The sequence below is a fragment of the Lepisosteus oculatus genome, chromosome 7, assembly GCF_040954835.1.
Source record: "Lepisosteus oculatus isolate fLepOcu1 chromosome 7, fLepOcu1.hap2, whole genome shotgun sequence".
NCBI lineage: Eukaryota > Metazoa > Chordata > Actinopteri > Semionotiformes > Lepisosteidae > Lepisosteus > Lepisosteus oculatus.
Window position 1 is genome coordinate 54,335,648 of NC_090702.1, and position 25,249 is coordinate 54,360,896.

General features: G+C 41.2%; 1 protein-coding gene across 4 annotated transcripts in view; it reads right to left on the minus strand.

Annotated features, from left to right (window-relative positions):
• Positions 1–4,126: 4,126 nt before the first annotated feature.
• Positions 4,127–25,249, minus strand: part of LOC107077935 (EF-hand calcium-binding domain-containing protein 6-like) — a 37,687-nt gene continuing 16,564 nt past the window's right edge. For 3 of the 4 annotated variants that reach the window (XM_015351850.2, XM_015351849.2, XM_015351851.2), the window contains 12 exons: positions 23,026–23,163; positions 21,143–21,213; positions 20,462–20,574; positions 18,120–18,185; positions 17,815–17,897; positions 13,616–13,729; positions 12,067–12,168; positions 11,098–11,274; positions 10,839–10,983; positions 9,657–9,781; positions 8,834–8,967; positions 4,127–5,348 (listed from right to left, as the gene is read on the minus strand). In XM_015351850.2, coding sequence (XP_015207336.2) covers positions 5,047–5,348; positions 8,834–8,967; positions 9,657–9,781; positions 10,839–10,983; positions 11,098–11,274; positions 12,067–12,168; positions 13,616–13,729; positions 17,815–17,897; positions 18,120–18,185; positions 20,462–20,574; positions 21,143–21,213; positions 23,026–23,163 — 1,570 coding nt within the window. In that variant the 3' untranslated portion in view covers positions 4,127–5,046. The other variant, XM_069192785.1, reaches the window with a different exon arrangement.

Below are 25,249 nucleotides of genomic sequence, written 5' to 3' on the forward strand. Positions count from 1 at the left end.
CCAGGACCTGGACTGGACAGCCCTGCTACAGACACACTGACCCTCCAGGACCAGGACTGGACAGCCCTGCTACAGACACACTGACCCTCCAGGACCAGGACTGGACAGCCCTGCTACAGACACACTGACCCTCCAGGACCAGGACTGGACAGCCCTGCTACAGACACACTGACCCTCCAGGACCAGGACTGGACAGCCCTGCTACAGACACTGACCCTCCAGGACCAGGACTGGACAGCCCTGCTACAGACACACTGACCCTCCAGGACCAGGACTGGACAGCCCTGCTACAGACACACTGACCCTCCAGGACCAGGACTGGACAGCCCTGCTACAGACACACTGACCCTCCAGGACCAGGACTGGACAGCCCTGCTACAGACACTGACCCTCCAGGACCGGGACTGGACAGCCCTGCTACAGACACACTGACCCTCCAGGACCGGGACTGGACAGCCCTGCTACAGACACACTAACCCTCCAGGACCGGGACTGGACAGCCCTGCTACAGACACACTGACCCTCCAGGACCGGGACTGGACAGCCCTGCTACAGACACACTGACCCTCCAGGACCGGGACTGGACAGCCCTGCTTATGGCTATGAATACAATTTTAGAAACCTGTTCATTAGTCATATACAGTAGGGCTGCTACCTTGCACAGTGAGCAGGATGGTCAGATCCATTGTTTGTGAGAAACAATTTCCTTTGGTAAAATGGGCAACCTATCCTGACAAGCAGCTCATGTGTGTTTTCTGATGTTTCTTGCTGAAAGAGAAATCTAAGGTATGTTTTATTTCTGTTTTTAAGAGACTGGGTAGATTCTGGTCATGTGCCGTCGGTTCATGAAAAAGAATATTCTGGCTAGGGGTGTCTGAAGTTTCATGCCAAGTGGTGCTGTTGAAGCAGGGAAGGTCTCAGCTGACCCTGCTTGACGACAGGGTGTTTTACCTTTTCCCCATAGGTGTGGCACAACAATAAACCACATTCTGATAGCAAAGCAAAGCATTCGTCTTCGATTCTGAAAGATCATTCTACACATTTAGTGAAACGATTTTACTATTTTCTAGTACATTCTAAATTATTGAAACAGCATAGCGGGACAAAATATGCCTAGCTTGATTTGCACAGATACTTTTACTAATACTATTCCAACTGTTTGTAAGCATACACTAGAGCAACTGTATGCCAGTGATATGGTAATAGTATCAATCTCCGTTGTTTATTTTGTTTTCTTTTGAACCAGGGTGCTGCAGGTATGTAATTTTATTTAATTTTCATAATTCATATGGTGTACCATCCATAACGAGAGGCTCTGAAGAAGCCAAAAATAAATCAAACACAGTCTAAATTATTTTTGTAGTTTTAAATTCCATATTTGAAAGGCCACAAAAGAGGTTTAATTTGTTGAATTGAACAGATTGATCAGTTTCTTCAATTTTGGTTTACCAGTGTTGAAAGGTTTTGGACTGAAGGTTATGTTATAACAGTAAATAGCAATATGTATTTTATGTAGCCTGATGATTAGAAAATTAGTCCTGCTAATGAGTGGGCTTTTCCCTTAAAACTTAATGTTTAGTGCAAATTGTCTCTATAATATACAGATATGTCTTGAACCATGGCACTACTGTCATCTCAAAAATTAAATTTGGTTACAAAATATTTTGTCCATTATATAGATGTAAAAGCATTTTAAGGCCTAGAAATGTCACTTTAGCTGTTCAGGTTTTTGTGAGAGAAAAGCTATTTTTGTAGCTTAAGTCTTTCACAAAATGGGGTATTTTGTATAGATTTAAAGAACAATTTCATATTTTATTATTCAAATAAAGCTTTGGGTCATATTTTCAAAGATTACCTCATAAGAACTGTTCTGTATGGTATAGGAAGTAGAGTCATTGCATTGTCTGTAGAACAGTCTAAAATAAAATGACAAAAGTCATATGTGGATTTGTGTGTATACAGTATATGCAAAACTGGATGGAAATTATTTAAGACTGCTGTAATCCTTACAAAAATAATCTATTAAAAAATTACCTTGAAAATCCTAGCGTAAGTAAATGTTGAACGTTCTTTTTAACTTAGACTTCACATGCAGTGATACTTTGTAGTCTTTGATTCTGTACTTTTATCTGCAAAAGGCCTTACTGTTTTACCTTACAGAGATTAAAGTAAGAAAGTGTTTATTGTTACTTCAGCTGTGTTCCATTGGTATACAAAAACACATTTGTATATAGATAAAAACCTTTGCGTCTGTGGTCCAAGTAATCTAATTCTGCTCCTTTCAAATAATAATAAGAATGTTTTAAAGGTGTCTTTTCATTGGTCTGAGATGGATGCAGATTTCCTGGATAATGTGTAGTTACGTGTGCATCATTTCCCAACCACTTAATTCAGAGTACAGTCATTTCTTTAGATTGTGTGTTGGCAAACAGATGTGTTTCACCTGTTTGAAATCCTACTGCAAATGGATCACAAGTAAGGGTCCATGTTAAACTGCTGAGAAAATGCCAACTTTTCATGGACTGGACACAGGAAAAATAATATATTTTATAGCTCACACCTGAAGAAGGCACCATGGCCGAAACATTGTGCTTTCTTTCTTCTCTTTTCAGCATAGGTTTATTCTATTGTTTTTTTGCAGCCTACACAGCTACCCACTTGAACTACTACAAAGATACACCTGACACCTGACAACTGAAGAAGGCTCCACAGCCGAAACAGTCTTTTCTTTTCCTTTCAGCAGGAATAAACCTTTACTTGTTCCCTTGTAGTCTATGCATGATGACAAAGCTCCCTACTTTAACATATTTTATGGATGTTTAATTACAATTTGTTTTTCTCTATGCACTGTTGACTTCACATACACATTTATAATTGAACTTTAAGCCTTTGTTAGTCTCGGCCACAGGTAAAACTTATTCTGAATGTGCTTTACCCAAGAAATGCATGGTTTCGAATGTCATGTTCCAATTTAAGGTAGTCTACCCTTTTCATGTGTCACTCAACTGCTTCCAGTTAAGAAGGAATTGCTTTGTCCTAGTGATGATCATACAAAGCAACCACTTTTGGTGTGTGATTCTGATGCAATTTGTTTACACACAACAAAAGTATTTGGTATGTGTATTTCAATGTATTACACATTCAATTTGAAATTAACTTTTTTTTATCCAAAGGTTCCTCATCTAATTTATCTTGCTCTTTGAAATACTGTCGCCATCCTGGTGACTCCCCTGCTGCTACTATAGATTTAATTCCATTTGAGTTCCTGTTCTGTTTTTTTGTGTGTTGCATAATGCATTTTTAAAAAAAATTCTTTGACCATTCACAGATAAAAAGTGCATTGGTGGCAAATTGCTTCACCGGTTCAATTAAGAGGCCTGTGCAGGGAGAAGAGCTCGTACCAGCCCAGAGGAAAATGGAATGTGGACAGCAGGATTGACACTCCTGCTCTTGTCAACAGTGTCAATAGTATGCTTGGGTCTTGAATAACTGAGCTGCCATGACCTCATTTCATCCAAAGATCGGCATCTCTTTAGTCATCACTCTGCGTCATCAGCTTTGAAAATGTAGTTTAGAGGAAAGGGCACCAAGCAGTGGACCAGCTACAGCTGCAACCCGGCTTTTCCTTGGAGGTCTCCCACTCGGTACTGACCAGATCCCCCCTTGCGTAGCTTCTGAGATGGCAGCCCTGCCGCTGAACAGATTCAAGCCTTCTGGTTGAAAAGCGTTCTGCATTGCTATTCAGGATTAAATTTTTATACACATTTCTTTCCCTGAAGCAGCTTTCTTCACTTGTTTGTTTACTCCCTTTGTACTGTAGGTGAAATTCTTCCCCAAAATAACAAATCCTAACCCAGAATTCCCACACCTGCCAGCCCAGTATGTGATCTCTTGTAACTTCAGGGACAGAGAGTGAGCCTATAAAAAGTTATTATACTAAATGTTTGTAAATATTTTTCATTTGTCATTTCTGTAGAATTTGAATTTGTTATTGTGTGGGTATAGGAGTGTTATTGTTCCTGACTTGTTCATGTCTTTCTGCTTTTATGTTTTGTTGAAATATGAACTATTACGTTGTACTCAAAAGTACTGGGTGTTTGCTTTTGAAAATCAAACTTAAGCAGTCTGCATATTGAATGACTTTTATTCTTCTATCAGATGGAAAATGAACAACCACGTACAGTGGATTCTAATCCACACTTAAATCTTTTTAGCAAAAAAAGAAGAGGCTTTCTTTTCGGCATTTTGTTGCTTTCTGTTTGATTAACCCAGTACCCAAATATCTTAGGATCAGAATATCTAAGCCAAGATCTCTTTGGAATCCATGAAAATAATAATGACCATGAAGTTAAAAAATCACATTAATATCAGTATTTTCTAAATTATTTTTCCAGAATATCATGCTCGTGTACAAGAAGGACCTTCTGCTAAGATTGGTATGACAGTAGTGAGAATGAATGCCCAGACACACCCAGAATCTCTTGTAAGATAAAGGAGTGTGCAATAATATGTTATGGGTGTAATAATATATAATTTATATATAATAATAATTTCAGTATTGCACATTGCTGGTCTGTGTGAGGAGGTAATAGAGTTCTGCTGACGATGTCCCACCAGGTTTAACTGGGACAGCTGCAGTGGCCTATTAACAGCCTTGTCAACTTTCTGGCCCTCAGGAGACACCCATGACAACGGATAACCTTGAGGGCAGTTCCAGGGCAACAGGATCCCAACCCTGATCTTTGCAGACAATATGATCCATGATCCATTATGTTTGCGGTTTCATTAACCATTTCCCTGGGGCCATCGTTAGGCCTGGGCCCCCAGAGGTTTCTTTACTGCTACTGGGGTTTTTCTTTTCCTCTCCTCTGTGCCCACATGGTCTACTGTTGATACAATACAATATTGTTAACTGTTATATAATTCTGTACAATGGTCTGCAGCAAACAGATGCAATGGCTCTATAGCAAATATATTGTTGATTAACTCCTTCAGTACGGTAAAAGTTTTACTGGAATTGTGGGATGGCTGTCATACAGTGGAGAGCTAGGCTGTTGATTTGCTATTTTGTTTGTCTTTATCTGTGCTGATGTAGAACCTGAGAAAGGGGATATAGTGAAAATGTCCGTCACTGTCCAGGTCAAAGGCTTGACACAAGCGGTCTATCTCTGCGGGTCGAATGTTGAATTTGAGAGTTAAGAACAGGGCGTAGATCACTCTCAGTGTTACTTTCCCAGAGCCCCCAGGATCGCTGGCTCTCAGGATGGCTTTGATCTGTCGCCACTGTTTAACGACCCGGCTCCTCAGCTTCCCCTGGATGAGGGTCACAGGATCCTCCTCTGTGGGACCTTGGCAGGAAGAACACAGATACAAAAAACATGGGCGGGACCTTAAACAGCACGTTCTGTAACAATCTCGTCAGGACCTGCAGTAGACGCTGAAGGATACTGTGCGATCCGTATTGGAATCTGTGCTTTACTAAAGTGTTATGGAGTTTAGATGCCTCTAAACGCTGTCTTTTCACTTTTCTGGTTTGGCACGCTTGTAACAAATCTATCACTAAGCAATGTGAAGTCACAACATGAATGAAGTTTTAAACGAATGGTCACCAGTAGGTCAAACCCTGACCTCACCCTCTTCTGCATTCCTACGTACAGTATATACTGTATGATGCCTTTAGAAAGTTTACACACCCTTTCTAAAGTAGCAAAATTTTATATACTAGCAACGTCAAAACAAGAAACATTAAATCACAATTTATTTGCCTTTATTTATACATTGTAACTCACAACCTCCAACTGATAAACAAAACCTAAAACATTCTGAAAGGTAGAAATGAAAACCTAGAAAAAATGGATCAGACAAGTGTACACCCCCAGGGTTAGTACTGAGTGGAAGCACCTTTTGCTTTGAATTACCAGTGTTCTGTTTGAATAGGCCTGTACCTACATACATGCAAAACTCTGGAAAGGGTATGTAGACTTTTCCCTAGGCACTGTGAATATATCTCTGTGGCTTCTTGCTGTCTTTTTCACAGCATGCTGGGCACAGAATTAGTGCACTTCTCAAAATGAAATCATGTATTTGCATAACCATCCAGAAGCTGAAGAGACATCTCTGGTAAAATGATCTTAAAACAGCTCAAAGACAGGTGTCATACATGTAGTTCTAAATCATTCCAAAACAAAAATCAAGATGATTGTCGTGGTGCAGCGTCAGAAAAAGATATTGACATCCTTACTGGAATTAGTGTTCGCTTACAGGGTCATTTTCATCTCTGTACTTGCAGCAACTCCTTGATTCATCTCTAATAATAATTCATCACTTCTAGTGTTTTAAGAAGTTCCTAATTTTGGTCCTCTCCACAAAATGAAGTAGCTGCTCCCATCTCTCGGTACTCGTTGTATCAAGCGCAAAAACCATCTCTGCCACTGCAGTCTTCAAAGTAGTCTGTTCGGCCTTCACAACATATACTGGAGTAGGTACGCCATCTTGTGGCAGTGTGGAAATACAGTTTTGTGTGAAAATTAATCGGGGAAAAATGAGTACATTTCAGTTTAGTATGAGGCATAGGGATGTTTGGTTTTTCATTGGTTCACTTCTCAAAATGAAATGTCTATGCGTACACATCCAAATCCAGAATTGACATCTGTCTTAAAATTAAACACCTTTAAACAGCTCAAATACAGGTGTCACACACGTGGCTGGGGCCTGTAATCTTTAGGATCTTGAGAGAAACGTATCCATAGGTGGCAAAAACAACATGAAGTACTCATCACAGACACTCATGATTAAGATTTAAAGACTGTGTTATTGACAGACTTGTGTTGTAGCAATGCTTTTGTCCACTGTGTCTAAAATGAGGGACTGGGAAAAACTGAGATATTGATGCAAGAAATTAAATTCATTTGACAAAATCTAAAAGATAGGAAATAAAACTACAGAAATGCAACTAAAAATACAGAATTAGGAATTGTGCTACGCAGTACAGTCCCGATGATCCTCTGGATACATATCTCTGAAACGTTCTCTTCCTATTGATAGCATTCGTAAAATAGTACTGAAGACATTCTGTTGGACTCAGGTCCAAAATCTGTCCATGACAAACATGCAATATTGTTTTTTTTGCTAAGTAATGCCATTGTAATCCAAGCACTTTGTGGTACCGCTGAGTAGTAAAATCTTAATTTGCACCAGAAGTGTTCTTGTGTTAAAGGAGATTATTCCCCACACTTTGTCAATTAGCTTGAATGACAAAGCTGCTGGGGGAACACTCATCAAAGATGTCCTTACATCTTGTTTCCTAATGAGTCTGCTGATTACAAAATGGCATTCATCACTGAATAAAATACTGCTCACTTCCTCTACTGTCACCTCTCAGCTGTCAATGTCTTCATGCATGTGATACACTACAGTCATTCTGCTGCTTTCACCTGGACAGGCTACTGCTGTCTGACATCAACGATGCTGTTGGATCAGACAGATGTGAGAGTCAAGGGCTGGTGTAGTCAGAGTGAGTTTCGTAGTCTCTGATCTATGGATCAGTCAGCTGACAGCTGAAACAGAACATCTCATTCTCTGGGCACCTTCTTTCCCTGACAGGACAGTTTCAATTATGTCAATACCAAGCAGGTTTGCTATTCTTGAGTTAATTACAATCATGTCTATTAACTAATTGTTTATACAGATTCTTAATCAACTCATTTTAACCATATTAACTCAATTCATGACCTCAGCTCAGTATGTTTCCAAAGGAAACATTTCATGTCAAAGGATCCAACAGTGCTTAATATAGAGTATAGGAGGGGACCCACATTATCCAGTGCTGAGCTCTTGTACCCACATAAGGGACGCACAGCCATTCTGCACCAGCAACCTCATCACAGCTGATCGGGGAGAGAGGCAAGCAACCACTTCACCAGCTGAATGCAGATGGACATTTTTCAAGGCCAGACAGGTGAATAGATTTGGAGAGTTCCGGTCCAGAAGTAAGAGCACCATTTCTGCTTCACCAACACCACTTACAGCAGCTAACTGATCTTCCTTAGAAGTCTCCACTCCCAGTACTGACCAGGCCCAGCCTTGCTTGGCTGCTGCGATCTGACAAGATAATTCTACAATGTGGGACACATCTGTCTGTAACAGTTATACTTCTTTATGGCCGTTTTTCCAGAAGATAAAGTATTCTTAATGACAGTAACCCAAACCCCAGTTCCAACCCTGAGCCTGGCTCTAAGACATCCTATGACCTTTGCTGGGACAGATGGTGCATACTGTATTATCACAGTGATGGATTTCAGAGTAAAAGGCTGAAACATGTTTAAGTTTTATAGTGTCATATGCAGCTCAATGAAGGTGTATTGCTAGATACTTAAGACCACATTCAAATCAAGGATGTCCAGTAAATCATATCCCCTTTGTGACCTTCAAAGCTCACCTAGCAAGGAGACATTACTGTAATTGGATTTGGAGATTACCACAGTCAAAATCCTTCACCAGATCAATACAGGAGGCTCACATTAATTTGTCCAATTTGTTAAGTATAGTTCTATTACACTGACAATGGCTTTTCTATTTATATTTAATCCAGAATATTCTCTAATTTCATTTAAATTACATTTAGCTTCTTGATTAATTGTTTTGATTTTTTCCAATGGCTAATGTTAATGTATGTAAGAAATTTTTCAACATCCACTTACTGTAATATTGCCTTTGCGGTTAGGCAGAACTGCAGTGAAGTTTTCTATGACTACTACTAATTATAAATCTGTGATTTTAACAATACCAGAATACCTTTTGGAGCAGCAGTGTTACCAGTTGCAAAATCACTCACCCATGTCCTTGATTTTTTTCATCTTGCTGAAATACAGCACAAACTTCCTCAAAGAAATGGCTTCTGCAGGGTAGCTGATGGGCAGGCTGTACCAGAGCTTCCCCAGCTCCAGGGGGAGGAGAATGATGTTCATCCTGAAAGAGTGTGCAGAGGGATGAGCAGCTGTTGTGAACTAGCAATGCAAGTAGACCTCAGTCATGTGACGTACAGTAGGTTTGCATGGCCACACAATTTAAAATCCCCCTGTATACACAGTGGGGCGTGTGCCCAATTGAATCTATACAAGACCAATCAAGCTCCATATGAGGTTTGGTACTTTTAGTCAATGTAGGCAGGAGCTGCTCCTTTGCTTCAGGTGTCTGGGTGTTCCCTGGTATCATAAACTACCAGCATATTCAGCTAGGTTTTGAAGGCTACGTAAGTAGTTCAATACAATTTAAACCATTTTAATCCACTTAAGGGGGGTGTACACATGCAGTGCTGGTCCCAAAGATTCTGAGACTGTATTTTCTAAAACGGCACTGCTGTTGCTGCTACTTACAGTTCAGGCAGAGAATACATAATCTTTGGAGTCACATCCTGTGGATTACTTTGCTCATAACGTGTGCTCAGTCTTCTGCGGATGGACCACAATGTGTACTGTATCAACAACGTGCATCATGCTGTCATTAAACTCTGATACCAGTGAACACAGAATCAAAGAACACGTACAAAGGTTTGTAGAAACATTTCTCTAGTGTCACAAATATAAGGAAAACACAATATTATTTGTGTATTTTTTTAATCCACCATTGTCACTGTGAACTCCCATAGACAGTATTACTTTTGAAGTATGCTGTCCAGTTTCTCCTTGTCTGCTGTGCACTCGTCATTGTTGCACACAGAGATGAACACCTTGCAGAACAGCCGAAACTTGTCTTGTAGGAGGCGCTGGACAAGAGTAAGGAGCTGAAAGGGAGAACACATTCTCTGCAGGTTATGCAATTCTTCACTGACGTTTTGGGCAGAGTTAATTAAATGGGAGCATAAAATTATGTGCATTATATGGAAAAAAAGTTATTGTAAAAATGTAAAAAGCAAAAATGAATAAAAAAATTCCAAAAGGAGTGAGATCTCCCTAAGTAGCAGCCTGGTAATAACTCAAAAAACAGAATCACGAGTGGAAAAACCATTCAGCAGGTGAATGGGGTTTACCATGAAGGTTCAAGAGTGACACCAGCAGCCAAGTTCAATTCTCCTGAGCTTCCCTCACTTGTAATCATGTTTGATGTCTATTCCTACATATTCCTATGTGAGATTTTACTCCTTTGTGTTCGTCTCCTCCACCCGTACAGCTGCCCCTGGTCCCTCCTCACTCAGGGGGTCCCAGCCTCCTCGTCCCTCTCAGACTAGCGGGTTAAACCCAAATTTACTGTAGATAAAGCACTCAATAAACATTCTCAGTCCACCTAACTCTCGGGTTTTGCTATTCCTATAGAATAATACTTAAACATGAGTCAATAAAACTTACATTTCTTCCCATATACAGTAATATGCAGCTATTTAGAACAACATGTCAGAAATGTCAAAGCTGAATTTTTAATTACGTAATTTGAGGATTCGTGACTACAACTAAAACCGGGCCAGTTGAGACATGTCTGCACACTTAACACCTTCAATGCCCCCGTAATATTGTGCACAACATGCACATTATTACGAATGTAACCAGCCATTACAGTTATGCTACTGATTACGGCACCTCAGTACCTGTATGAGCTACCATCGCCCTACTCCCCACCTCGCAACCTTCGCTCTTCTAATTCTGGTCTCCTGTCTGTCCCCCAAGCCCGTCTGCACTCTAAGGGTGATAGGGCAGATTTTGCTAAATTCACTATGACTTAACACTCAACCAACTCACTTCTTGGGTGCTGTTATTCCTCGTGAACTCAGCGAAAGTATGTGTAGTACTTCAGTGGTGTGGAAGAGAAGGGTCAAAGTTCAGGGAAAGCCCTGCATCCAGGCCTACCTCCTGCAGCGGCCTCATTTTCTGTGCGTGGCTGAATCTGCACCATTCGGCTCTGAAGCTCTCGTTATAGCGGAGTCTATCAAAGCGAACATGAATCAGAGTGCTGCGCCTCTCGACCTCCTCCTTTAGCTCGCTGGTACTTGGTCTTAGGAGAAGCACAAAGAACCAAAGAGATTTTAACTGCTTCTATAAAGCAATAGCATATACGGTACTTTGCAATCCTTAAGAAGTTGCTACAGTAATTTAAGAGAATGGATACCTTTCTTGAAACAGAAGTAAGAATTTGTTATAGGGGATGAGGTTAGACTCAGGGTCCCCAATAACACTGACCACACTGCCCAACTGGTCCTCTGTCAATTGCAGCTGAAAATGCTTTTCAAGGATCTCCTTAAAATGCTCACGCCTGACATTTCCATCTCCGACCTGATCAGCCTTTCTAAAAGATAAAAAAAAAAGAATTAGAGCACAGAATTTTTGTTTCAAAATAGTCAAAATAAACAAACATGTACGCTTCTCAGCACTGTATTTTTTATTGAGATTTCAAAATGCTATCCTGAATCAATACTAAGGAGATGATTTTGACCCTCTTTGGAGAAAAGTGGGTAATGCAAAATGAATATACTGCATATTAATTCTTTGGAATAGATGCCAGATCAGTACTTCATTTTGTGGTTGTAAAAATGTTGTGGTATCAATTTTCACACCCTCATAGCAAAGCCTGAATCCAGAGGGTCAGGCAGTCGGGCTGGAAGAATCAAAGCCGATTTTGTGTCTGACCACAAGGTTGCAGCAGACGCCTTCATGATTATCGATTTTATTGCAGATACCCTGTCTAAGGCCACTTACTATAAAGAAAAGTAACTAACGCAAAAGAAACCCATACGAATTAACTACAAGTACCAAGCCAGATGGACCAAAGCCTCCTCTTGTCTGCCACTTGTCTTGCGCTCCTCCAGGTGTACAGTGAAGGACAAGTGGGCACTAGAGGTGAGCAGTTTTGCCACAGTGTTCAGTAGAGGTTAGGGAGCTGCTCACGTGCTGCTCCTGCGTCTCCACTTCCTCCGCGTGAATCGAGTGGCGATGTCACACACGGGTTCATTTCAGGAGCTCAAACCCACCGCTCACTTTCCTTACTGTCCCTCCCCCCACCCCACCCCACCCCCCAGAGCCCCTTGCAACGTGCTGCAGTAGCTTTCCGGCTCGCCGGAGACCCCAGCATCTCGTGTACCTGAGAGCCGCCGTCAGCCGCAGGAGGAGCCCGTGACAGAGCTCCAGGAGCCGCGTCTCAGCCTGCGATGCCGTCAGCCCCTCCTGAGAGCCTCCGCAGTCTCTGTGCAGAGAAAGCGGAGCTGAGCACCCCCGAGGGGCACACACCAGCAGGTCCCAGTCTCTCCAGGAGGACAGGGTACCTAGAGTTTCCTGGTAGTCTTTCAAATATAATTCCTGTAGAGGCCCTGAGGCAATACCACGGGGCAAGGCCGCTTTTTAGATTTGCTTGCTACCATTCATTCATTCATTTTCTACCTCCTTTTCCCTAAACAGGGTGGCAGTGGAGCAGGGTCCTATCCTAGCGATCGATGGGCACGAAGCTGGGCACACCCTGGAAAGGGCACCAGCCCATCACAGGGCACACACTCACATGGGGGCCGATTCTCCCAGAGCCAATGGACCTCCTGGCAGGTCTCTGGACTGTGGGAGGAAACCGGAGCCCCCAGAGGAAATCGCAGGGCCCCAGTACTGCTGCCCTTTCGTGCTTCAGACTCTGCTCAGCTCCTGCAGCACTGGTGAACTTCAATGGCCGATCGCAGGGGTCCCGGAGGTTTCTGTTCCAGCACAATTCTTCATCGAATTCAACTAAGTAGTGGCTTAATAGGAGCTGCAGAACAGCTTTATCCAGTTTCTGAGGTACCGCTGGCTGAAGCAGGGCTATAAAACCAGATGGAGTGTGGACGCTCAGGACGAGATGGGAACCCCTTGTCTTTAGCGTAATGCAGGTTTGCGTGTAGCTGCAATCCATTTCAATCCAATACAGTATGAGATTTAAAAAAGCAAAAGTAATAAGGGAAGCGTTAACAGCACATTTCACAGAAGGGATTGTGGAATTACATATCACGGAATCACAGTGCTGTCTTTTTTGTGTTCAAAATCCTTATTTAAAAAGGAGCACACAAAACATCAAAACCTCCAAATTTTGAATCGGGATGAAAAGAAGTGGCACCCTGCTAATATCTCCACACATTTAATTTACATGACAGGTTTTCAGAGATCTCCTGAACGAACTCTACAGCTGAGAGGGAATTTCTTTGTCAGTCTGGTAATGTCCCAAACCAGAATAAAGAATTTCTGTCAGTACTGTCTCCCAGCTTTATCAGTACACACATCACTTCGGTGCTGTGGTGATGTTAATGGTTTGAACACTTTTCATTATTCTGTAAATATTAAATTGATAACCATGCCTTTCTTTCTACTAGTTATCACTGTCTTACTCCAGTCTGAATTGAAAATAAGGTCTATATTCAATGCATCTCTTCTAAATAAGAGAAAAATCTTTAAATTATAGTCATGATTCTGCACGTTAATGTTGTATCGTTTCACGTCTTAAGGTACTTTACAGTACGTGGTGCAGAATCACATTAATGCAGAAGGCATCCAACAGACAATTCTTACTGTAAAGATGTTCAATAAAGGATTTAATTTTTCTCTTTTCTTTTTTTTTTTGCAGACCTGGTTTTGTCTTTGTAACGGTTCTTGAACAGACTTGCTAATTCAGGTCTTACCCTGCCTTCAGACTTTCCAAGTTGTGGTTGAACATGCTGAGGGGGGACCTGCTCACTAGCTTCTCCACAAGCCTCTCGTAATTCACCATCCCGTCTGTGGACCTCAGGGCAAACCTGCACAGGGAATAAAGCACAACCTTCAGCTACTTGTCACCATGTTAAATGACATGAAAACTTGTTATGTTAAGCAGATACAGGGATATAGAGATAGTGACATCACCACCTTGTAGCCTGTAGCCTAACTAGCCATTGTAGCTAACGTCTAACACACATCAAGAATAAATTCACTCTGTATTACTCTGCAACTCACAACTGGCAACCCACTGGAGCTCAGCAGGTGTAAGCCTGGTCAGTACCTGGATGGGAGACCTCCTTGAAAAACTAAGGTTGCTGCTGGAAGAGGTGTTAGTGGGGCCAGCAGGGGGCGCTCACCCTGTGCTCCATGTGGGTCCTAATGCCCCAGTATAGTGATGGGAACACTATACTGTAAACAGGCGCCGTCCTTTGGATGAGACGTAAAGCCGAGGTCCTGAGTCTGTGGTCATTAAAAATCCCAGGGCTTTTCTTGAAAAGAGTAGGGGTGTAACCCTGGCGTCCTGGCCAATCATGGCCTCCTAATAATCCCCATCTATGAATTGGCGTTCTGGTGCACTATGGCCGCCGTCGCATCATCCAGGTGGGGCTGCACACTGGTGGTGGTGGAGGGGAGTCCCCATTTACCAGTAAAGTACTTTGAGTGGAGTGTCCAGAAAAGTGCTATATAAGTGTAAGCAATTATTATTATTATTATTATTATTATTATTATTATTATTATTATAATATTAGTTCAATGGTGAAAAGACTAAAGATTTGGAGTTGCCTGCTGGCACTTAAGGGGAGGTCAGTCCTTACTGTGGACAATGTGTGTTTAATTTCCACTGGATTGCAAACTGGACTAGGTTACCTTAATGGACAAAGCAATGCAATCTGGCTTTATATGGTCACATACTGTATTTGAGAGATGTGCTGTTGCACTATTTTTTATGGCAGATTTGTAAATTCTTGAAAGCATATTAACAGAGAGGATAATTTCCACTGCAGAGACCTTATATACAGAAGTGCCTTGATATCAAAGTGCAATAAAATTCTTAAATTGTGATGAAAAAACAGAAAAATTCTTAAGTTAAATCTGGCAACTGGTGCTTATAGTGTGCAAGGCAAGCTGGACTGTTAAAGTGACTTCACTCCCCAAGATTCCCCAAAGTAATCAAGTCACCCACAAAAAGGGGTGACCCTCCTGAGTCATTTATTTGAGTGGCATGTTATAATAATAATTAATAATCCTTACACTTATATAGCGCTTTTCTGGACACTCCACTCAAAGCTCTTTACAGGTAATGGGGATCCCCTCCACCACCACCACCAGTGTGCAGCCCCACCTGGATGATGCGACGGCAGCCATAGTGCACCAGTCCACTCCCCACACACCAGCTCTCAGTGGGGACAAGAGCAGAGTGATGAAGCCAGTTGAGAGATGGGGATTATTAGGAGGCCATGATTGGTAAAGGCCAGGGGGGAGTTTTGCCAGGACGCTGGGGTAATACCCCTACAATACCCCTGTTACTACCCCAATTCAAATTAACACCCCTATTCAAAGCACCTTACATTAACACCCATTTATGCAGCTGGTTCAATGGGAGTAACTTGCTCAAGGGTACAGCAGCTGTGTCTCACCTGGGCTTCAAACCCCTAGCCTTCTAACTCCAAGACCTGAACCCTACCTGCTGCCCCACGCCGCTGCCCCAGAACTCAGCTAGTTCATTCTGTGTGGGCTGTGCAAAAGACATTTGTATAGCGCTGGACATTTGAAGTGCTTCACTCTTTAAAATGCAACGGTAGTGCAGTACAGGGGGTACGTCTCCAGACTCAGAAGCGGTGGGTTAAGGGTGTAGACCCCTGCTGCAGACACTCTTGTGTTAAGTACTCTACCCAGACAGCTCCAGTCCACCCAGTTGTGCGAGGGGACCAGTCTTTGATAGTGTCCCATCTAGGCTCTCTTTGATTAACATCATGGAAACCAGAATGAGTTCTGTCTGTGGCTCAAATATTCACCATCTACTGTAGCATACTCTGAACAGTATGTAGGTGTGTGTTTCTGTCTGAGTACAGACAAGCTAGATTAAGCCCACAGTAATTTTGTGTTTTCTGTACACATTCATGTCCTCATACAGCACTGACCTACTGGAAACAAAAACCGACCTGTTCTCTGAAGCCTGAACTCCTTAAGCCTTATATCGCATAGCCTAACTAGACTGGAACTTACAAGACTGGCTGAAAACTGCGTTTTTAATAATGTGTTTAAAAAAAAGACAGGTCATCTAAAATACACAGATTTGCTAACAGTGGAGCTGAAATATAAGTGCTTCCTGTAGGACGGGTCTTACAAAAAATCAGATCCCATGCCACTCAGTAGTATTCACGAGGGTTGAACGTGTCACCTGACACGGCAGCTTATTTTTGTGCAAGGCAAGTATATTAATACAGCTTTTATGATCAGAGTCCTGAACTAACTAGATCAGCAAAAGACCTGTGTGCTTAAATACCTACGTTAAGTGCAAACACAGCAACACCGAAATCACCAGCATCTTTAAAAAAGTACACAGTAGAATCTATTGGGAATTGTCAAGTTCTTTGTATAATGACTTTTCATTTTTATTTTTTTATCAAAGGATAGAAGGGAAAACAGATCCGGGGATGTTACCAGTATACCTGTGTTTTTCTACTTCAGAAAATTCTGCAACTAACCCAGTCTCTCTTCTCTTTTACAATTTTATAGTCAATTTTATTATTTTATGGAACAAGTAATAAACCAAACCTACAAATGAACAGAGAGAATTAGAAGAAAACAAGTCTGTCATTGAGAGAAGGGGGAAGGTGTGAGCCAAGTTTTAGGATAATTTTAGTTATTTTAGTTAGTTAGGATAGTGTAGGTTTGGTTTCCCACCTCTCCTCACCTCTCTCCACCTCGCACCACTTGATTGGCCTCTCTGCCTCTCCCCTGCTCCCTCCTCCTCCTCTCTCCTGGCTGCTGTTGTCCTGTGCTGTATTATCTTTGCTGTCTGCCCTGTCTTTCTCACACCCGAAGAAGCTGAAACGTTGCGTTTTCTTTCTTCTCTTTTCACCATGCAATAAACCTATTACTTGTTCCTTTGCAGCCTACGCATGCTGACACAGCTACCCACCTGAACTATATTATTTTATAGTCAATTATAGGGACTCATGGAAGAAGATCATCCTCAAGCACAAAGTAAAGTAAATTAATACATTTCAACCGAATTTTAAATATTTTAAATACTGCTCAATATTAAAATTAGTTTTAAAGAAAGTACTACGTGATACATTGTTAACGTTTATAAAAGCTTAGCCGACTGTTCTGGTCTGGATGCATAAGATATAAGGTGGAACTAAACCCTTTATACAAATCTGTTACAGGGACAATGTAAAGGAATCAATTATCCCAGACAGCACATCTTTGGAGAGAGGCTGGAGAAAACCCACACAAATGCACAGAGAGCATGCATACTCCACACAGATGCTTCCAGCGTCTGGAGTTGAACCCAGGACCCAACACCTGTAAGGTAGGTGTGTTAACTGTCTCACTGTCATGGAGCCCACAATCTTTTATTTTAAACAGCAGATTAAAAAATGTGTTACTATTTTTAAAAAAAAGATGACGTCTTTAGTTATTGAAACATTCCTTAAGACTATGTGAACTGGGCCTTGAAATGACTTACTGTAACACTGTCTCTGAAGTTGCTAGGCACAGCATTCCCATGCTGTTTGTTTGGCTAGAGAGCTAGAGAACTCGGGACGTTTAGCATTTTCGCTATCGTAAGGTTCGGTAACTTTTGCACAAAAAAAAAGACAGATCAGTGTAGAGAATGAACATGGGAATCTGGAATGGACGAGTGGAAAAGAAGAGGAACTCAGAGGAGCAGTGATGTTCAGCTGCAGAGGGGCCACAGACACAGCGGACATCAGCATGTTGGGACCAATCAGTGTCTTTCCAAGACACCCATTCGAGACAAACACTGCTGAGCAGCTGCCACTGGTTTCCCTCCTGAGCCACGCACAGGCTGGGAGCAAGGACGAGGGGTGAAGTGGGTTAAAAAGACTCAAGGATATTTGCTGCCAGATAAATAGCTGAGCTTTTCCAGTACCTCGCTAAGAGATGTTCCAGATCGATCGCTCCCATAGGGATACTGAGCTGAGCCAAAGCTTGTCGGAATGCAGATCGGGTGACCTGTGACAAAAAATACTTCACAGAGGTGAACTGGGAACTACATTATTATCACAATGACCTAATAATCAAATAGCACGAAGGCATACACATCAGGTTTTTTGTAATGGAGAGGCTTTTGTTCAGAACTTGTTAAAAATGTTTCATTTTTTTACGGGTAAATGGATCACTTAGTCCAAACAGAAAAAGCAGCAGCAAAAATCGTTAGAAGAATTTCTCTCTTACCAGGCCTGTCTTTTCCCTGTCACACTGTGCAAATGTGTGGAGCACAGAAAGGCAGGATTCATTCAACTGCAGCAAAACAAACAAGAAAGCTATTACTAGATGCTATATACTGGATACACTACACTGTGCAGCACTGTCAACTACACAGCAGAATGTCAGATTTACTTAATTAAATTGCAGATGTTAAAAATTGTTGCAACAACATAAAATGCATTTTTTAGTCATTTTTAAAGTTTCATTATGTTATACTGGAGATTTAACTGCAATAAGAGAGCTCACAAGCTGGGGCATGACTTCAAGAACCCAATTCTAATGCAGCTCTCAGAAAGCTGTTGACTAAGCAATGCCTGTATAATCACTGTAGCCTGAAACCAGCAACATGCTTTTAAAATTGCAGTATTCTGTCTGTTTAATATCCCACCATACACACCTGCCTGTCACTCACTATAGTTTCCTGACAGATGCTATAGTTTACTTTGAAGGGAAATAAAGTGCCTTTTCAATATCCCACAAGAATCGAGTTAATTACGTGGAAGTTTTTTCAAGGGAAGAGCAACTTTCATGTAATCTAAAATCTAGCCACTGTCTGCTTTACTGTGGAACTCTAATTCTAATTAAGAAAGAGTAAAGATCGATTACTTTGGATTTTCTCCAGACTTACTGTAATTATCTGTTTTATATTCACTCATCAGTCAAGCCCCAAAGGCAGTATGTTCTCAGCACTGCTACAATCCTATCAGATCTTACACATTTCACATTTATGACACTACTTCTTACTATTTGTGTAAGAACACTTGAAATTAAACAACACTAAGCAGTAATTTTTCTGCTTCACATTCATTACAAAACAAAACCTTTTAATTTTGGCAATAAATCATTCTGATAAATTTAAAGACGTACAGTAGCTCGTGAAGCTATAAAACTGTCAAACTGTTTCTGTCAAATCTCTCCTTTAGACACTTTGATCTCTTGCAAGAGTGAGTAAAGGTTCAAGGGCACCTACTTTGAGTTCATACAGTGTTGATCCAGAGATAATTTTGTTATCCTAAGTTATCCTAGAAAACTATACAGCTATATTACAGTATATATATTTGGATATTGCAGATTTACTAGGATTGTTGTTTTTGTTTTAGCCAGAACTGTCAACTAAATGGAATAGAAGTTCAGCTCACCCCTGCACCTCTCAAATTGTTCACTGCTGAAAAATAAAACCCATAGATAGAAAAGGAAGGTACAGTATGCAATGTTTCTGTGACTCTCCCCAGGGCAGGAGTTTGCAATGTTAAATGCAAGATAGAGCAGTCTGTGCCAAAAAGCCAGCCCAGTACGCTAATGCACAAGGATGACATGCTAGCACGCTCCACAGAGCAGTACAGCAGACATGTGTATCATACACACCTCATACACTAGGAGCAGCACTGATGGCTGAAGTGAAAAGCCCTCTATCCTGTTTCTAACACCAGCTGGTGTGAAAAATATGCATGACTGCAAGAAGCAGAGCATGTCAACTTTTAATGCTTGTGTAAAAAAAAAAGTCCAGACAAACTTATTGCACAGAATAATTTTGAAAGATGAGAGTCAGACTCGGCACCCTACTTCACAGTGTCTAAGGCCATGGAAACTCAGTCAGTGACAGAGTCAGGAGGAGCGAAACTTTGTCTTGCCCCAGGACGGGACTAAGCGTCTAGACCTCCCCTTCCCTGTACACAGCTGGAACAAGAAAGGAGGTCGACGTGATGAAAGGCGCTCGGGCCACAAATGTAGTTAGCTGCTCTGTGGCGGCGCAGTGCGGGACTGTGAGGGCTGGGAGTCTGCCGAAGGCCTGCCAGCAGCAGCATGGCCGAAACCTATCACGCAGTCAATTTCTTTCAGATTTCGCCCATACATTAAAGCAGTACTGAAGCAGACTAAGTTCTAGAAAATCTGAGACACAAAATGGTGCTATTAAACAGACGTTCAGGACGGAGTTCAATTCGGATCTCGCACTTCTGCTCTCGTATTTTTAAATGCCCTCTGGCTGCAGACCCCTGGTTCACTCCTCGTGCAGCAAGTGAGGGGGCTGAGACAGCGATGATCTGGGACCTGCCTCCTCCCCCAGGCGAACTCATGGAGAATAAGTAGCAAGTCCTCTATCCCTTTATATCCGTTGGCTCATGTCCTCATTATGAGAATAAGATAAAATTACGGAAATATATTTTAACAGTGTGGGTTCAATGTTTTGTTAGATCACTTTGAATAATAACCATCAAAAGTGCTGTCCACTTAAAATCAGTCAAAAAAAATGAGAAATCAACATTTTGTTTCTTTCATAGAATAATAGTAAAACTTGACACACACTGTACCTTTGCTCTCAGATTGGTAACTATTTCTTCAAAGCTGGAGTCTGTCAGAGCAGGTGTGCTTCTCTGCCACACTGTTTTGGACTTGCATGGTTGTTCACTTTTGACTGGTTTGACTGGAAAACATGAAGAGCATTTTGATTAATCACCCAGCAGGTTAACAACTGTCTTTATTTTTTGGCAATATTTAATTTTTGACCAACATTAAGAAGAATTTTTGCTTGTAAATTATATAATTAAGCTCATTAAACAGCTAATTAAGTACTGAGTAAATCAGTCTATCCACCTATTATCTTAAAGTCTCACATTCCTGATCAGGTTCCCCAGCCTGGGGACAGGGAGCAAAGTGTGAGACTATACACTGGACAGGACCATATAGACAGACAATGCAATCTCCACACAGAGGGTTCCCCAGGCTGGACTTGAACCTGTGACCCTGGAGCTGTAAGACACAGCCCTAACCACCACACCACTGGAAGGCTATACTAAATTGTGAATAAGTAGTTTTTGAATTAAAAAAAGCATACTATAGCCACAGACTTCAAATCCAACACAACTTTTTTGGAAAAGCTTTATGTTTGCAAGAACACACTTCTTTGTATTTGTGAATACGATGTGGATGAGATGTTTAATACTGGAACTAACACAGGGTGGGAATAGGAAGAAATGGTACAGAAGCTTCACCTTGAGGGTTTATCCCGAGTTGTCTGATGAGTGAGTCTGTGCTGATGTGTTCAGGACCATTCTTTTTAATCCTGCAAGATTTGTTATACATTTAAAAACACTGGTAACCAAACAATAGTTAAAAATATGCATTACTGCTAGAAGGAGAGCATGTCAGCTTTTAATGCCTGTGTTAAAAAAAGACCAGACAAACATACTGAATAATTCTGAAAATATGAAAGTCAGACTCGGCACTCAGTGCTGGAAACTCAGTCAGTGGAAGAATCAGGAAGGAGGAACCTTTGTCTGGCCCCTGGACGAGACTAAGTTTCTACACCTCTTCTTCCCTGTACACAGAGACAAAGGCAGGCGGTGTAACACGACCCGTGACTGACTGCCTACATAAGGTCATTCTGGAAACATGAGCTGTGCCTGGTGTCCCAGATAAGTAATAATATCCTGTGTACAGAAGAAAAAAGTGTACTGTACAGCATGTTCTCACCATCACTATGCAGTTGACAAAAACATTAAGCTTCCTTACAGTGAGGTTGCACCGCACAAATTGTGATATAGACTAATGGAAATTCACTTGACCTCACTGCTGATACATACTGTTCACAACACACTGTACTGTATATATAAAAATTAATTTGAGGTTTCATATGCTCCAAAGTTTTCTTATGCAATGTGGATATTTGGAATTTCTTCTACATCATGCTATTTGTTTCCTGACATGTTCTTAAAATCTGACACTACAGAAATGTAGCCTAATTCTTACAGAACTAAAAAGGGTTCTAATGGGTCAGTGAAATGTTACAAAATTCAGAAACTATACAAAAATGAACCAAAAGCTCCCAGAAACCAAGCAATTTCCAGCACATACAGTGGACATATCGGAATGATAAATATACTCAGTCAAACAAAATTAATTCCCTGGCCTCTTCAGGAGATGAGGTGAAGGGACCACTCATCAGCATTCTGTAGTAATGCATACTGCTGTACAGCTAATGGGATACTGAGCATTTATCCAATATTTCTTTTACAGATCCTGTTACCTGATCACTGAGCAGGGCTGTGTAACGCGCAGAAACACAAAGCCACATCCCTGATTTGTCAGCACAAGACAAGAAAGCTGTGATCAGGTTAATGAAATCTGCCTGTAGCAGTACGTTCCACAGCTATATAACACCTACAAAAATGGACTGTGCTGCACTGGGAGATTCATTTGCCAAGTTCAGAAGACATCTCTGAACATACGCCGATACAGCACATCAATTTCCAACCTTAATCAAAAGAACGGAGATGCTCACAAAGCTTTTTTTCTGTCCACTTTTGTATTCGTTACTGCTTTGGGAAGGATTCTGTTACATCAACTGGGCAAAAGACATAGGAGTAATATGTCCAGTACATATATCACAAAACAGAATGTAATACTTTGTAAAATGGCAAATAACACTCACAGAGTATTCAAACATAATCTGCTTAATTGCTTCCTTATTAATTGAAACTCATTGCTTTCTTAAAGAGCTAGAAAGGTACAGTAATTCTGCCACATTCCAATAGCTACAGTAGCTGTCTGTGTGCAAACTCTGTGTGAGCATCGGAAACCAGTGTATTTATATCCATAGGTAATAAATCACATAAGAGCTAAGCATGTACATAAATTTAAAAAACACAGGGAAAAGCATAATTATAAATATACACCTCTTTGCCTCAGATTCCCCAAGCGGTTACACAACCGAAGGCAAACTGCATGATATGTGTCAAGGATTGCCATGTCTGAAGAATTATATGGCATATCTAGGGCAAATCTCCTGGGACACTGAGGGCCTTCCTCTGTTCTGCGCATCCTGGTTTTGAAACATGCTTAACAAGGACTTTTCCCACGAAGGTTCAGAGCTCACCCTGCCCAGAGCCTGGAGAACTCCTCTTCACTAACAAGGAGGCCCATGCTGGTGAGGAAGACCTGCAGCTGCTCCGCTGTGATCATCCCACCAGGCTGCAGGCAAGAGGATGGCAGGTGCTTCTCGACCGAGAAATCTCTGGGAAAACAAATAACAGTTCTGCAGCACCTGGGATACCCGCAGGAGAAAGGGGGTTCTGTAGCTGCACAATGAGATGTGCATTTTTTTATTGAGAGTAAAGGCAGAAAAGCTTTAATCACATGTCATGGCTTGGCTACAGGGCGTGCTACTTCACATAACTTAACTCCAACCTACCAAACAGGCTTGGTGGGAGAATGGCCACCTGTCACTTGTAACCTTTCTTATGTTCTTATCATTCTTGTATTACAGCTGTAGAAGAGCTGTGGAGGGCGACTGGGATCTCAAATACAGTTTTGAAACACCTAAGCAGTCTGAGAGGTCTTGTGCCATTTTTGGTACTGCTCTTCATCTGAAAACACATACAAAATGAAATAAAAAAATCTTGAAGGTATAATAGTGTATCACGGCAAAAAGCATCTTTCTGACTGAAATGTGAATGGGAATGTTGTATGCTGGATCAAAGATTTCCTTCCAGATCGACCTCAGAGAGTCCACTTGAACGGTGTATTTTCAGATGAACTGGTTTTAAATACAGGTGCCCCCCGGGGCTGTGTACTGTCACCTCTTCTGTTCTCAACATGTACTAATAAGGTGCCGACTCAGAGTAGCACAGCCAGTCTGATTCAATACACAGGTGACATGGTTCTCGTGGGACCAACCCCTGGGCGAGCAAACTTTAAAAACATCAGTATTCTTGAAAACTGGTGCCAGTCCAGAGCATTGGAAACAAATGTGACCAAGACAAAAGAGCTTTACAGCTGACTCCACACACCCACTCCATTCTCCATTCATAACACTCCCGTCAGGAAGATGGTATAGGGTACTGAATTCAAATAAAAACATTTATAAGAACTATTTATCCCCTCTGCAATAAAACTGCTCAATGAATGTACAGTATGTAAATACTGTATAGTCCCCCACTACCTATTTAATTATCCATTTACTGTATTTATGTATCACATACTGTAGTTGTGATTTTATGTGACCTTTATGTTTTGCTTATGTTGTACTTCTATGGGAGAAGCCAAAGACAAATTGCCACAGTAGTGGACAATAAAGTATCTATCTATGGGCTAACAGGCTACAGGAAGTGACCAGTAACAAAGGAGTGAAAAACATGTTCTGGGCACCTGCCACAGCTGGAGCTCACATGTCAAAGGTCACTGAAATCATAAGGATAAATAATTATCCAGATGCCCCAGTTTAGTGGTGGCAAATGACACTCTATAATTGCAAAATAAATGTATTAACATGGAATAAAAAACATTAATATACAGTATTAGAGTATTCTGAACTATATCAATAATCATGACATTAATCATTATAAAGGGTGAATTATCTATCATAGGCTATATATAATTTATAAATTTAATTTTCATCCCCCCCATCCAAAAGTGTTCCTATTTACAGGCATACAAAGTCCTACAAGAAGGAACTACAATGTGCAAAGTGCACATTTCTTAGAAAAGGCAAGAAAAGAAATTCCTCTGTTTTCACAATTCCAGAAAGAAAGGACTCAAATTCTACATGTTCTCTGGTGTTTATTAATAACTTTTAGTCTTTTGCTTGTTACCAATACTTAATGGATTAGCTTTTTTGAGCTATATGTCATGGAATGCCATTAGGCCTCACCTATTTATAACACAGGCACAAAACTAGCCAGAAAAAGTTACTTCCTTAGGACAACTTGCAGAGTGTTGCCTTAACAATTTAAGGTTCATCAGCCTTCATCTCTCGTGCTGTGTATACATATACTGAATCTCTCTCCTTCTGGACTTCCTTCTCATTTTCTTTTGTAATCCTTTTCTACTGCACCCATCTACAGCCTTGTAGCAGCTCCCTGACTCATTCCTCATGAACACTGGGGGAAGTGGGGTTGGGTCAGCCATTCTTTCAGCTAGGCGAGTCACATCAAAAACCACTTGCACATGTGTCCTCCTTTCGGATTTGTCAGGATCTAAACAAACTACTGAACATTCTAGTTATTTATATCTGAGTAAAACCTTTATATATTTAGGACTGAACAAACCTTCCAACAGTTTTGTCCATAAACCCTCTGCTACTATTGTACTAGACATATAAA